This window comes from Trichoderma ghanense (assembly GCF_004382785.1).
Source record: "Trichoderma ghanense strain CCMA-1212 chromosome Unknown scaffold_2, whole genome shotgun sequence".
Lineage (NCBI taxonomy): Eukaryota > Fungi > Ascomycota > Sordariomycetes > Hypocreales > Hypocreaceae > Trichoderma > Trichoderma ghanense.
In genome coordinates, this window is record NW_027395665.1 from 1,389,739 (window position 1) to 1,402,750 (window position 13,012).

General features: G+C 56.2%; 3 protein-coding genes across 3 annotated transcripts; 2 read left to right on the forward strand and 1 right to left on the reverse strand.

The window, feature by feature from the left end:
• Positions 1–1,000: 1,000 nt before the first annotated feature.
• CCMA1212_002841 (3',5'-cyclic-nucleotide phosphodiesterase regA) lies at positions 1,001–3,888 on the forward strand (the record flags this gene model as incomplete). Its single annotated transcript, XM_073700211.1, has 4 exons — positions 1,001–1,172; positions 1,242–2,060; positions 2,192–2,784; positions 2,905–3,888. 4 exons carry the CDS (start codon positions 1,001–1,003, stop codon positions 3,886–3,888), a joined length of 2,568 nt encoding a protein of 855 aa, XP_073561270.1.
• Positions 3,889–6,674: 2,786 nt separating this feature from the next.
• On the forward strand, positions 6,675–9,233 carry CCMA1212_002842 (Long-chain-alcohol oxidase FAO2; the record flags this gene model as incomplete). The annotated part of the gene is made up of 4 exons (XM_073700212.1): positions 6,675–7,056; positions 7,130–8,207; positions 8,361–8,531; positions 8,625–9,233. The coding sequence occupies exons 1-4, from the start codon at positions 6,698–6,700 to the stop codon at positions 9,231–9,233; spliced, it is 2,217 nt and encodes a 738-aa protein (XP_073561268.1). The 5' UTR covers positions 6,675–6,697.
• Positions 9,234–10,356: 1,123 nt separating this feature from the next.
• Positions 10,357–11,833, reverse strand: CCMA1212_002843 (uncharacterized protein; the record flags this gene model as incomplete). Its single annotated transcript, XM_073700213.1, has 3 exons — positions 10,357–10,768; positions 11,404–11,646; positions 11,796–11,833. The coding sequence occupies 3 exons, from the start codon at positions 11,831–11,833 to the stop codon at positions 10,357–10,359; spliced, it is 693 nt and encodes a 230-aa protein (XP_073561269.1).
• Positions 11,834–13,012: the final 1,179 nt, after the last annotated feature.

The following is a 13,012-nucleotide window of genomic DNA, read 5'->3' on the forward strand; positions in this document are numbered from 1 at the left end:
GGAACAGAAGGACCCCCCGAGCAGGCCCCAAATAGGGCCCCGGAGGCTCCTACGGCCACCTAAAGCCACTGCACCCAAAGCCACTCAGAGCCCCCCCCTGGGACCCGCCCGCGTGCGCCAAGCGTCTAAGACACACCCTCTCTCTCGCTCTTCCACTTCTTGTGCGACTCCAGAAGTCGCCTTCGACTCTTCTCTGCTTGTTCCGCGAGCTGCGGCTGCGTCCTGCGTCCCGTTCGACCAACTCCCGTTTCTTCCTTTCCTTTTCCCTTCTTGTCCCGTTCGACGACTCACCCAAAACCTGTCCGGACACGCACTTGGCTGTGTGTGTTGCTGCAGGGAGCACCTTCTCTTGTTCTTCCATATCTGTTCCCTTTTTTCATTTCTTCTCTTTTTCCCTTATTTCTGGTGAATCGTCGTCCGCCACGATCCGGCGTCAGACGCACACGCTACAACACACACACGCACTCCCATACTACACACACGCAACTAAGCCGATGCTCCTCATCCCGCGTCGCCGCCATTGAACTTTCTTCAACTCGTTCCTTTAACCTCCATTTTCTCCTCCATTTGTTTCCAAGACGCTTGCTTCTCGAGCACACAAAGTGTCCTGCCTTCATCGTCGCCTCGGCCGCCCTGTCGCAATCTCCCGTCACAACAACCGCTTTCCTTTTGAATTTTCTCCCTTTCGAGTCTGCGCGCGCACCCGAGAACCGCACCAACCGTCCATCAGCCTCCTCCCTCTACTGCTCTTGCATTCTCTTTCTCCGGCTCTCTCTCCTCGAGCTCTGACGACCGATCCCCCTTGTCTGCGGCCTGTGGAGCTCCGTCACGTCTCGCGCGCCTCGTCGACGCTGGCTCAACCAAGGTCGAAGCTTCCGAGACGCCCTCAGCTCGAATTGTCCAGTCGCCTCGTGCCGCCCATAGCCTTGCGCGCCGCAATCCTTGCCCCGTGTGGCCAACGTGCTCCAGTCGCGAGACTGGTAGCCTTCCGTTGCCCACCATGGACAGTTTCGCTTGCCATGTCATTTACGTCAATCGCAGCGTTGGGGAGGCCCGGCTGCTGCGCGCCGTACCAGACGATCCCGCGGCCTTGCCGACAGGCGCTACCCCCGATTGGCACCGCGATCGCGTTCGAGAACTCGTCCAGCCGCTGCTCGACGCCTTTGGCCACGGTTGGTTCCTTCTGCGTCCCTGAACTCCCCGTCGCCCTTTACTGACTCGCGATATCGCACCGTATATAGTCCATGTCTGTGCCACCGGCGCCGCCTGCATGGAGAAGCTGATGCAGCTTCACGAAGCCGGCTCCATGATGGACATGACGCCAACCATGGTCCTCTTGGACACGCCCCATGACGAATGGATACCTGACCCCCTACCAAGCGCCTCCTCTGCCGACCCCAACCTCGTCAACCGCGACTCCGAGATTCACACCCCCGACGAAAACCTCTACGGCCTGACGCTGCTCCAGAGGCTCATCACCGAGGCGCACCTGCGCAGCATCTCCAAGCTCGTCGTCCCCATCCCCATCATCAGCTATCCCGACACTCGCGAACAAATGACCGACGGCACGACCGACCCCTCGTCCACCACTGCCGGCTCCCAGCCCGTCAGTCGTAAGCTCATAAGGAGGTGCTTGGACCTCGGCGCCGTCGACGTGATCATCAGCCCCCTGGGCCCCAATTGTATCGCGACACTCGAGATATGCGCTTATAAGGCCCATAGGGACGCCGCCCGGGACCAGCAGGCCATGATGGAGATTACAAAGGGCCGCAAGCGATCCTGGGTCGGCGTCAACGAACAGAAGCCCTTCGCCTACCTCCGAGAGGCCATGGTTTCGGGCCTCATGAACGGAATCTGCCGCCTGTCGCCCGAGGATGACCAGATCGCCAGCGCGCACATTGCTGTTTCGTCTGGGCGCCAAGCCGTCATTGCCGAGGCCGTCGGCCGCTGGCACTTTGATGCCCACGAATTCTCCGACGACGAGCTGCTGGTGGCTGCGCTACAAATGTTCAAGCATGCCCTGACTTCGCCAGACCTCGCGAGGTGGCGGATACCAACAGGTAAGTGTGCAGCGTGCCCGTCTTTTTGTCCACTCCATGCGGTGTCAAGACAAATAAGCAAACCTCCTCTCCCCTGAAAGATGCCTGCATCTGCTCAGCCGCTTGGAATGGAATCTGACCAATGATCTCAGACCAACTCATTAGCTTCCTTGTCGCATGCCGTGCTGCATACAACAGCTTTGTGCCCTACCACAACTTCCGCCACGTGGTGGACGTCCTTCAAGCGACGTTCAATTTCCTCGTCCACGTCGGCTCGTTCCCCCCGTACCCGACATGGTCGCAGCCGAGGCCCAAGGTGCACAAGTCGCCCATCGCCGCCATCGTCACCCCCTACGAGGCATTGACCCTCCTCGTCACGGCCATTGGCCACGACGTTGGCCACCCAGGTGTCAACAACGGCTTCCTCACCACGCTCAACGCCCCGCTAGCGCAGCTGTACAATGACCGATCTGTCCTAGAGTCGTTCCATTGCGCCGCCTTTTCGCAGATCCTCCGCAGGTATTGGCCCGCAGTCTTTGAGGATCGCAAGATGCGCGGCTTGATGATCAGCTCCATCTTGGCGACGGACATGGGCCTTCATTTCGACTACATGAAGAAGCTCGTGGCGCTCAAGCAGTCCTTTGAGGTCGACGGCAACCCCGCCAAGTGGAATGAGCGTCAACTGGAAGATGCCAAGGTTCTCGTGTGTTCGCTCCTTATCAAGTGCGCAGACATTAGCAACGTGGTATGTATTATAGCATGTGGAACTCGCAGGAATGAGGATACTCTTCTCCCTCATCCGTGTCCCTTGTTTTCTCGTCGTTCAGTGCGGAAGCATAAGTGGACGATACTGACTCGTTGACAGGCACGCCGCCATTCGACAGCGTTGAAATGGATGCATATGCTCTCGGAGGAGTTTTCGAGACAGGCCTCGATGGAAGACGAACTCGATATCCAGTCGTCCCTGATGGCACCCCCAAAGAAGGACGTTCTCTCCCTCTCAAACGCCCAGCTTGGCTTCATGAACATGTTTGCCATTCCGCTGTTCCAAGGCGTGGCTGAAATAATGCCGGCCATGGAATACACCGTCAAGGAGCTGCACATTAACAAGAATTTCTTCGAAATCAAGGTGCAGGAGGAACAGACCAAGGAACCGGAACCGGCTGGCCAGACGGAACAGCACCGGCGAACGAGGAGCTTCCCAGTCGAAAACGACAGCGAGCTGAAGCTTGAGATTTCACCTGCACCGAGTCCGTCCACGGCCAAGTCCGGCCACGATCCACACACCCCCGTTGAACACCCAGACGTCAACGGCATGGCCTTTGGGGTGCCTTCGTCATTCGACGCTGTCAGAGACATGACAGATGGTGACCCGTTCACCTGCCACCGACCAGAGGACCCGATGGAGGGCAAGCTGGCCCCGTCAAAACATCGGACGAGCGAGACAACTGAAGGCAGCTTATCCGCCGGCTTCCCCGCCGATTGGGGCTCACAAGCTGCAAGCGTCGTCACGGGCAAGATGACGCTGTCACCCAGCACCCAAGGCACCAGCATTGTCAGCAATGAGTCTGGCGAGCGGACCCTCAGCGCCCCTGCGTTCAACATGTCGCCTCTCAGCCTGAAGGGATCTCCGACGTCGCCGCGCCGAGAACGGACCCGCGATCGCGAACGAGAGCGAGATCTGACGCAAGGAGACGACGATTCATCACCGTTTGGCGGTAGCATTGGCCGAGCTGAAGGCAAGGCGCTTAAGAAACGGCCAAGCAGATTCCGGATGAAGGACTTTCCCTTCTTTAAGAGGAGCAAGGGATCAAGTCCGCCATTCCCGACTGCTGATACTTCGGGCTGAAGGACCCTAGCTACACACATCGACGTTGGAAGAAGCCACCAAAGGACTCCGAAACAAGAGCGCTTGCGAGCGAGCAAGCGACATTTACTACTGCCACGTGGAACGAAACCACTGCGACACGGCTACGATTATGGCCCCATGATTTTACGATTGCGATTGTGCGAATATAGCCCTTTGATATGGGTTACGGCCATGTTATGATGTGCCTTTTTATCACGGATCGCGGGAAAGTCATTCGGTCGGTTCACGGCGTTGGATCTTACGAAGTCGGCCATACCCTTCTGCCACTTTGATGCTGCACTGTGATGCCTTCTGGACGGGGTCAGCGGGGATTCAGGGGCTTGGACAAGGCCAAACGAGAGAAACAACAATTGCAAAAAAAAAAAAAAAAAAAAAANAAAAAAAAAAAAAAGAAAAGGGGAAAACAAAGCTAAAAAAAAACCCCCCACACATACGCCACAATTTTGGGTTCCAGAATCTGGACGAAAACAAATTCTTCTCTTCATTCATTTACCTGTATACCTAACACACATTCTATATACTTGGGACGGAGGGGAACGGCGATAAGTATATACCCTTGGGACCAGGCCACTTGGGCCAGGATGTCGCGGCTTTTGACACTACCTCATTCTTTCATTTTCCTGTGTCACACAATCACACTCACTACCCTTTCTTTCTCGGTATCCTCTCTTGTTTCCTTTTTCCACCTTTTTCTCGTTCTTCTCTTCTTCTATTTGGGTTTCAGGGCTTGCTATGGTGTATCGAGACATGTATGAACAGGCGAGGAGGATTCCGACAACCGGAGAGGGCGTTATTACGGCTGGATGCATTGGACTCTAGAGAAAGGCTGCAAGGTTCGAGAAGGGTGAAAGTGGGTGAGCTCATGGCCATGGAGGCTAAGACGCGGCATCGCGTCTGGACTCTCAGGTGCACAGACAGCCATTGTCTTTTGGTGCATAGCCTCGAGTTGAATACAGGTTTACCCCGGCGAAGAGCGGGCATCTAAACCTGGTTCCTAGTGACGGACACAAGAGCTAAAGAACAGTGAATGTGGTCCTTGTTGTCTTGTATGACTGCCTGGTTGCCGACGCCATCCGGCCGGGAGGCATGTTGTTCATGTCCCTGTATATCGGGCAAGTCGTTTGAAATAGATTTGAACAATGTATTCATTGCATCTACCTGACTGGAGAATCTTCTCTATGGCAGAGTCGTGAACAAGTCGAGTAAGTCATGGGGGGACTGATTCGTCTTCTGGGCACATGCAGCTTCCCCTCATGGAGGCGAAACAACTGGCAAGGTATTGAGCCGAGGTATGTACGATAACCCCCCATTCTCACGAGTCGGGATGCTGAGAAGCCGGGGATGTGAAGCCAGGTAGGACGAGTTCTAGGACAAGACCCAAAACGCAAGACTAGGGATTTGCCCCAGCTATCCGAGGCCCCCCAGTTGTCATGCTTCCAAGGGCCAGCTCTGTTTCGAGTTTGGGTTGCATTAGCTTCTTGTGGTTTTGTTTGAGGAGAAGGGAATCCTTGGTGTGCATGCATGCGTGTGTGTGTGTGTGTGTGTGTGTGTGTGACCCCGCATTTGGGTTTGTTCTCTTTGCATTGCTGGGCGTTTTTCTGGTTGTCCTTGTTTTCTTGTTGTTTGTATTTTGTATGTCATGTTTTATATTTGAAGGAATGAGTATGAGGGTTGGGTTTTTTGACATGGTTAATTGGGACATGTCATGCCGTGGATATAGCGCGATCTGAGGTTTTACTCCCTTTTGGTTACTTGGTATTATGTTCACCAGCTTGATGGGCGTTTAGCGTCGTCGGAACCCCCTCTGAACTTTCTCCGCAGCATGGGCTTGAAAGGATACAACCATCACAGCTGAAAAAAAGGCACCGGGAAATGAACCGGGCTGGCTCATGTTTGCCACTAATGAAGGGCCTTGGCTGCCCCCAAGCCGATGAGAGCTGGACGCTCTGATGAACTTGTGACAATCAAAGTAGCCGGCAAGCTGCCTGAGAAGACGTTACTGTTTTGCTGCGCACGAGAGAGGGGGGGGTTTGGTTTGGAGATTCCTTGCCCATTTTTGTCCCGTAGAGGGAAATGGATCAAATAGCCGCAGACTCCCGTCGCGCCGGTCCCGTTGGCCTAATACGCTCCCGACGTTGGTTTATTTATCAACGGATCTTGTTCCTCCTTTTCAAATACTTCATGTACCCCGAGATCTTGTTTTCCTTCGCCAGCCTGTGCTCAATTAGCGGACTCTGCCAAATTCATCATTGCATTCTTTAGTCTTTTTGTCGTTGGTGCCGTGTCGCTCTGTTTGAGCAATCGATTCTACGCACACCGTCCAGAAGATGCAATTGTGTCGCTGTGAATGATTTGTTGGGGATACATTGGCCAGGAAGAAAGAGGCCCGGTATCGCGTACGAAATATTCCCCATCCGAGGACGCGGCCGGGAAAGCAAAGACCCCTACAAAGAGCGCGACATCAACGAATTCCCTTTTGCTGGGGTAACACGACCTTGAAAGACAAATCCAGGAACCTGTTTGTTTGCTGTCAAATCTCAGCTCTGTACGACCTTCTCCAACTTACCGTGATGCTATCACGTTTCATCGATTCAAAGTGGCCTTGAATCCAAAGGAGAGATTGCATTCTGACGAGATGATAGGCACGCTGCTAGACTCGCCGAGTGTCTCATTGGCCGCTGGAGCAGAGAGCACTCTTGTTCTCTCTTCAAGCACCGGCGCTATCACAGAAACGTTGGCATCATAAGCACATCCATCTTCATCAGATCCAGCATCATCGTACCAAATCATGGCAGCTCCCCTCCAAGCCCCAGCGGCAGTTTCCCTCCCTCCCCCTCCGCCCAGCGACTTCATGTCACAAGAGCAATGGGACATGCTCTGGGCTCTGCTGGACGGCATCCTGCCATCCTACGTCACAGCGTCCGCAGTCACGGACAAGGAGACGCAGATTGCCATCCCAGATGCCGAGTTCGACCGCCTCGTCGACAACATCACCGACTCTTTCGACAATCCGCCCAGCAAGGAGCTGATTGCCGAGTATCTGGCCTATCGACCAGCAGAGCAAGCGTCGTTCCGGGTCGACTGTCTGCGCAGCCTGGCTGCATCGCCAGCAAAAACCAAGCTTGCAAAGGTCCTCGGATCGTTGGGGTGAGTTCGATTTGCGTGGTCTGTCTGGGAAGCAAAGAAAATCATCAGTTATTCTAACCCTGTCCATGCGCAGCACGCGCACGGGAAGCCTCTTGTTGACGGGCTACTGGAGCCCCGTAACTCAGCAACCCACCAGCGTGCGCGAGGCCATCGTCAAGTCTTGGACAACTTCGAGGCTCACGACACTCAGAGGGCTCGCCAAGTCCCTCGCCACCCTGGCTAACAAGGCAAACGGTACAACGAGCCCCTTCTACAAGAAGCTCTCCGGATACTCCGATGTGCCCAAGGACTGGAAGCCCGCCCAAGGATTCGACTTCGACTTCATCCAGCTGCCGCCCGGGGACGGCGTGCACGAAATCACCACCGACGTCGTCATCGTCGGGTCTGGGCCCGGGGGCAGCGTCTGCGCAAAGAATCTGGCCGAGGCAGGACACAAGGTCCTCGTCGTCGACAAAGGATACCATTTCCCCCCTTCCTCCCTCCCCATGCCGCAAGATGCCGCGCTCAACTACCTGTTCGACAACGGCGGCGGCGCCTACGTCAGCGAAGACGCGAGCACCGCCCTCACGTCCGCCAGCTGCTGGGGCGGCGGCGGCACCATCAACTGGAGCGTGTGCTTCAAGCCGCAGGACTTTGTCCGCCAGGAATGGGCCGACGGGGGTCTCCCGCTCTTCACATCGCGCGACTTCGACGAGTGCGTCGACCGCGTCTGGGAGTACATCGGCGCCGGATCCGAGGCTGTCCGCCACAACTTTCGCAACAGCGTGCTCTTGGATGGGTGTGCGAAGCTGGGCTGGCACGCAGGCATCGCCGCCCAGAACACGGCCAACAAGGACCACGACTGCGGCCACTGCCATCTCGGCTGCGGATCGGGGGTCAAGAGAGGGCCCACGGTGAGCTGGCTGCCGGCCGCGGCCGCAGCAGGCGCCGAGTTCATGGAGGGCTTCAGCGTCGAAAGAGTGCTCTTTGACAGCGACGGCACCACGGCAACGGGCATTCAGGGGACATGGCTCTCGAGAGATGCCGAGGGTGGTCTTGACAAGGACGTTGCCGAACGGACGCAGCGCAACGTCATCATCAAGGCAAAGAAGGTTATTGTGTGCGCCGGGAGCTTCTGGAGTCCCGTCATTCTGATGAAGAGCGGCATCCAAGTAAGTGACTGTATCATGGTGCCCAGTCTCCGTTCTCATTCGACGCTCACTTCTCCTTTCCATTCTCTCATCCATGGCTCGTTCTGCGGAGGACCATTTGAAAGGATAACGCTCGCTGACATGTGAAACAACCCCTCTCTTCCCCCCTTTTAGAATCCGCAAATTGGACAAAATCTCCATCTACATCCAGTCAACTGCCTAATGGCAGTCCACCGAAAAGAGACTCGGCCCTGGGAAGGCAGCATCATCACAAGCTGGAGCGGCGAGTTCGAGAATCTCGATGGCAAAGGACATGGGGCAAAACTGGAGGCATTATGCATGGTGGTGAGTTGACCAAAGGCCGGCATTCATGATGCTCCCTTGTTTGAGAAGAGACGACAATCTCCGCTGACTTGGCTCCTTGCGACTTCTTCCTAGCCTTACATCGCGTTCTCATTGCAAGGTTGGACCGGAGGCCTTGATGCCAAGCTCACTACCATGAAGTATCACCACTCCAGCTCCTTCATCTCGCTGGCCCGTGATCGAGACTCCGGCCGGGTATTTGTCGACTCTGAGACTGGGGGCCCGCGTATCGACTACACCACTTCTGATTTCGACCGCGAGAACAATCTCGAGGGCATCATTGGCCTTGCCAAGATCGCCTACGTGAGCGGCGCAACAGAGATGCGAGTGCATTACCCCGGCGTGCCGCCGTTCCTGCCCAATGCCGCGGAGCAAGAGAAGCACCTCCAAGACAAAGACCCCGAGTTCACGGACGCTGCCTTTGCCAAGTGGCTGCAGCAGCTTCGCGCCATGGGCAACAAGCCGCCCCTGACGTCCTTTGGCTCGGCGCACCAGATGGGAACGTGCAGAATGAGCGCCACCAGGGAGTCTGGCGTGGTAGACGAGAGGGGAAGCGTCTGGGGCACGAGCAACCTGTATGTTGCGGACAGTAGCGTGTTCCCGAGCGCGAGCGGCGTCAACCCCATGGTTACCGTCATGTCCATTGCCGACTGGATATCACGGGGTGTCTCTAGGGAGCTGTAGGGAGCTGTAGGGCAACGATGGAGGAGATGCCTCACCCCTTGGCCTAGGAGGCTCATTGGATGGATATGGGACAAATCTGTGTCCGCACAGGGAGTATAGAAGCAGGGGCAATTGGATAGAAGCATTGCTGTTTCACCTTTTCAACCTATGAGGAACGAGATTCAAGCGCTTTCGGCGGCCGGAGACGCATAAGGAAAGGATTCGGGGAAGGCCCAGAATTGATAGCTCGCCTTACTAGACGAAGAATGGAAAGCCACTCAAACAGTGTCGCCTTGCTTCCAGGGAGGGACTTGACGATGTTGTTTCTTGTTGAGGCCATGCTTCCGCGTTTCCTATGCCCAACAACACAACACCGAAGCGTGCCGCTGTGCCATGCCGTGCCGTGTCATGCTTGTACTTGGGCATGAATGAGTCAAAGGCCAAGATGCAGCTGCTGTCATTGCCAGACATGGGCTTGTTTCCTCGGGCAGCGCTCGGCATGTTCCATCATCCATCCATGCGCAGGTAAGGTAGGAGACCTGCTACAGACATCTGTCCACATGACGCGGCGGTCACAAGAGCATCGAACGTCGCTTCCCTTCTCTGCTCATCCCAGGCCTTGTGTAACGAACCAAGACATCCTTCCCTCCTGGGCCCTGTGGTTGCTGGGCTGGGATGGCGGCAGCGAGAGAGAGGAAAGCCAAAACATCCATGTCAGAACATGGCACGATTCTCAAGGACCTGGCAGTTTGCTCCGACAAGCGGCAACGACGTCATCGATGCCAAGGATAATATCAGCATGGGGCATCAATGATTTTTTTTAGACGCCGCTTAGAAGGGGTCAAGGTTCGACCCTGGCTCGTTAGGTATCGACGTCAGGGTGATATTCCGAAACCTTTTTTCTGTTCTCTCTCATGTTTCCGTATCCCCTGTACCAACGAGATGGGCACAGATCACACAGGAGGCGACTTGGGAGGGAGTTGTCTGTCGAGTCGACTTGGTAACGAAGTCACCAGTAGCATCAGGGGCGGTGGGACGGTACCTCCGGACGCGGTTCCGCTTGGTTGCCTCCCGTGCGGGAATCGATGTGTTACATAAGCAGCGCAAGGACAGGAGACGGGACAGCTGGCCGATCTGTGTGTGGTTAGCCACAGTTCGCAAGGCAGACACAGCCACGAGCCGATGATAGTCGTCGAGTCTGCCGCGCCACGTTGATGGCGGTCACACCGAGGGGCAGGGCATCAAGCAGAATCCGCACAAAGCCAGAGCTTGCACCGAGCCCGAGCTGCAGAAAGACGTCAGGGGGGGGGTGGTNGGGGGGGGCCATGGACACGGTCGTGCAGTAGTCGAGGGCGTAGTAAGGAGGCATCGATGCAGCTCGTTCAGCTGTCCATGGGTTTTCAGGGCCGGTGGCCACGGAGAGTGGCGTCTGGTCGTGCCTGTTGCGAGATGCCCGTCTTGTCTGGCCGGATAGCTGCATGCAGACGATGGTACAATCAATAGACCCGTGCTTCGGGCCGTCGAAAGGACGGCGTAACGTCGTGATGGCATCGTACCTGTACCGCGTACTGTCAGGACCTATTGTACATTGCAGCCGAAAGCGATATGATGGGCATGCAAGGACGGGATGCGCACCTCGTTTCCCAAAGGCCGTAGCACAAGAAATCCTTTCCTATGCGACAGTAAATTCCTTCACATACACGCATGTACTTGGAGGTCCTGGGTCGTTGGGCCTCGTCACCAGCCACACTTGCTCAGAACTGCCAGCGTATGGACTTCAAAAATCCTGCCAATAGACATCTGTCTGTCTCCTGGATACGAGCACGAGCAGTATCCGAGTCGCTGGCTCTTGTCGATCGGTGAGCGACCCGTTGCTGGCGTGGGGTCCACCAACCGTCTCCGGGGACGGGTTCCAGGGTCAGATTTCTCCATTGCCGTGGTTCTCGGCTATCCGAACCAGGAGGCGCCCTGCATAAACCTTTGCCGGCAGGCTCATTGTTTGCCAGATACTGGCATCAGGCGTTTGTTGAGGCGCGTGCTGTCATCGTAGACTACCCGGCCCTGCTGGTGAAAGTCCCAAAGGGGGTCGTGGGGTTTTGGCTAATGCATCGGTGAGGAGCCTGCATTTGCCACCGGCGCCCCAATTCAGAGGCAGCCCGCGAGGGTTTTGAAGGCGACGAGGGCGACAGACGAAGAGGGAATGTTGGGCACGGCAAGGCTCACGACCACGTCTTTGGCGGTGGCCACGTCTGTGATGGCTAGGTGGCCAGGCCAGCTTGATGCGCCAGCCTCGCTACGTAGCCGCTTTGCTGTTTCGACAATTGTCGCCGTGCGTCTCCCAATGCTGCCGTTGCCTCTTTGAGGCGTCGAGGCACGGACAAGCCCATCGGGTGCCCGGAACGGAGTACATGCATACCTCGCATGTGCCGAATGCCTGCGCAGCCAAGGTCAATGCACTGAATGCATCTCCATGGCCAAGGCGCTTCTTCCGTCCGATATGCGCCGCCCTTGTTCCTTTCGCCTTTGGAGGGGCGTCCGCAGTACACTCCCCCAGAGTGCAAGGTCTCCCGAACCGAGCCTCACTTAGATAATCGGGCTTCGAATGGTTTTGCCGTTGTCATGGCGGGTAGAGGTGAGCGTCGTCACCTGCGGCCAGATAATCAACCGCCTCCAAGGGCGTCGCTCAGCGGTTGGGCCTCTGATAAAGTTGCTCTTTGCAAAGCAGGCCTACAACGGGGCCTTGGTTGCCTCAAGTGACGTGTCCTTGGTCTTGGATCCTCTTGTAGCGGCGAAAAAAGGGAGAAATCATCATCATCTTTCGTCGTCGTCGTTTACTCTAGGGTGAGTGTGGCCAAGAGAAGGAGCGAGGTACGCACACACTAACACCAGAGATCATCCACACGATCACTGCGGATGTACCTGCCCAGTTACAGTATCGACCTTCAGGGCAGTTGCTAACCACTGGTACCTACTGCCGAGGCATGGCCTATGTTTGGCAATGCCGTTGCTAGCAGTTCCTGCCTTACCTTTAGCTCTTCTCGTAACCGTGAACATTCCATGCCTTGCTCTCGGGCTTCAAACCCCAGCCTGTGTGCTGTTGTAGCGCTACCGGTCGATGATCGCCTTTGCCCGGCTTGACCGTAAACTCGCCCGGGGACCTCTATCTCTCAGTGACGGCCTTATACGAGCACACCCAAATGCTCGTATGGAGTTTGTAGGTACAAACAAAAAGCGCAGGTAGTACTGCAATAGCAATAGATCTGGAAGCAATCAGCAGCCAGGTTCGAAGGTATCACTCGTACTTGAACATAAGGTACCGAGTAATAGCATGAGTGTCCGCCTCAAGGTGAGGTACATATCGTATAGTATAGTAACGTCTGATAGGCCGATGGCTGCCGATTCGACTCCGCCAACCTCCATGTACCCGCCCGGCGCGCAAAGTACCGGTACCTCGTCGCTTTAACCCGCCTGTGGCTTGCGCGGCACTCTTTCGTATCCCAGCCACGACCGCCGTGGTCAGACTCGTCCGTCCACATGTCCAACCGACGCCAGAATCAGACGACGAGACCAAAACATGGCCCGCGAGACGCGTCGCAGCTGGGTGGTAAGCTTTGGCCGGCCATCCACGGGCACTCGCTACTTGCTGCCACGGCACCGCGCTGGAATCAGGATTCCGCGCCGTCTCTGCAAGCATAAGCGGACCGACAGGACAGGCCAGATGCATCAAACCCCCGCGTCGCAGCAGTGGCACAGATTTGATGGCCCCCATTCTCCATTCTCCGTTCTCCATCCTCAGAATC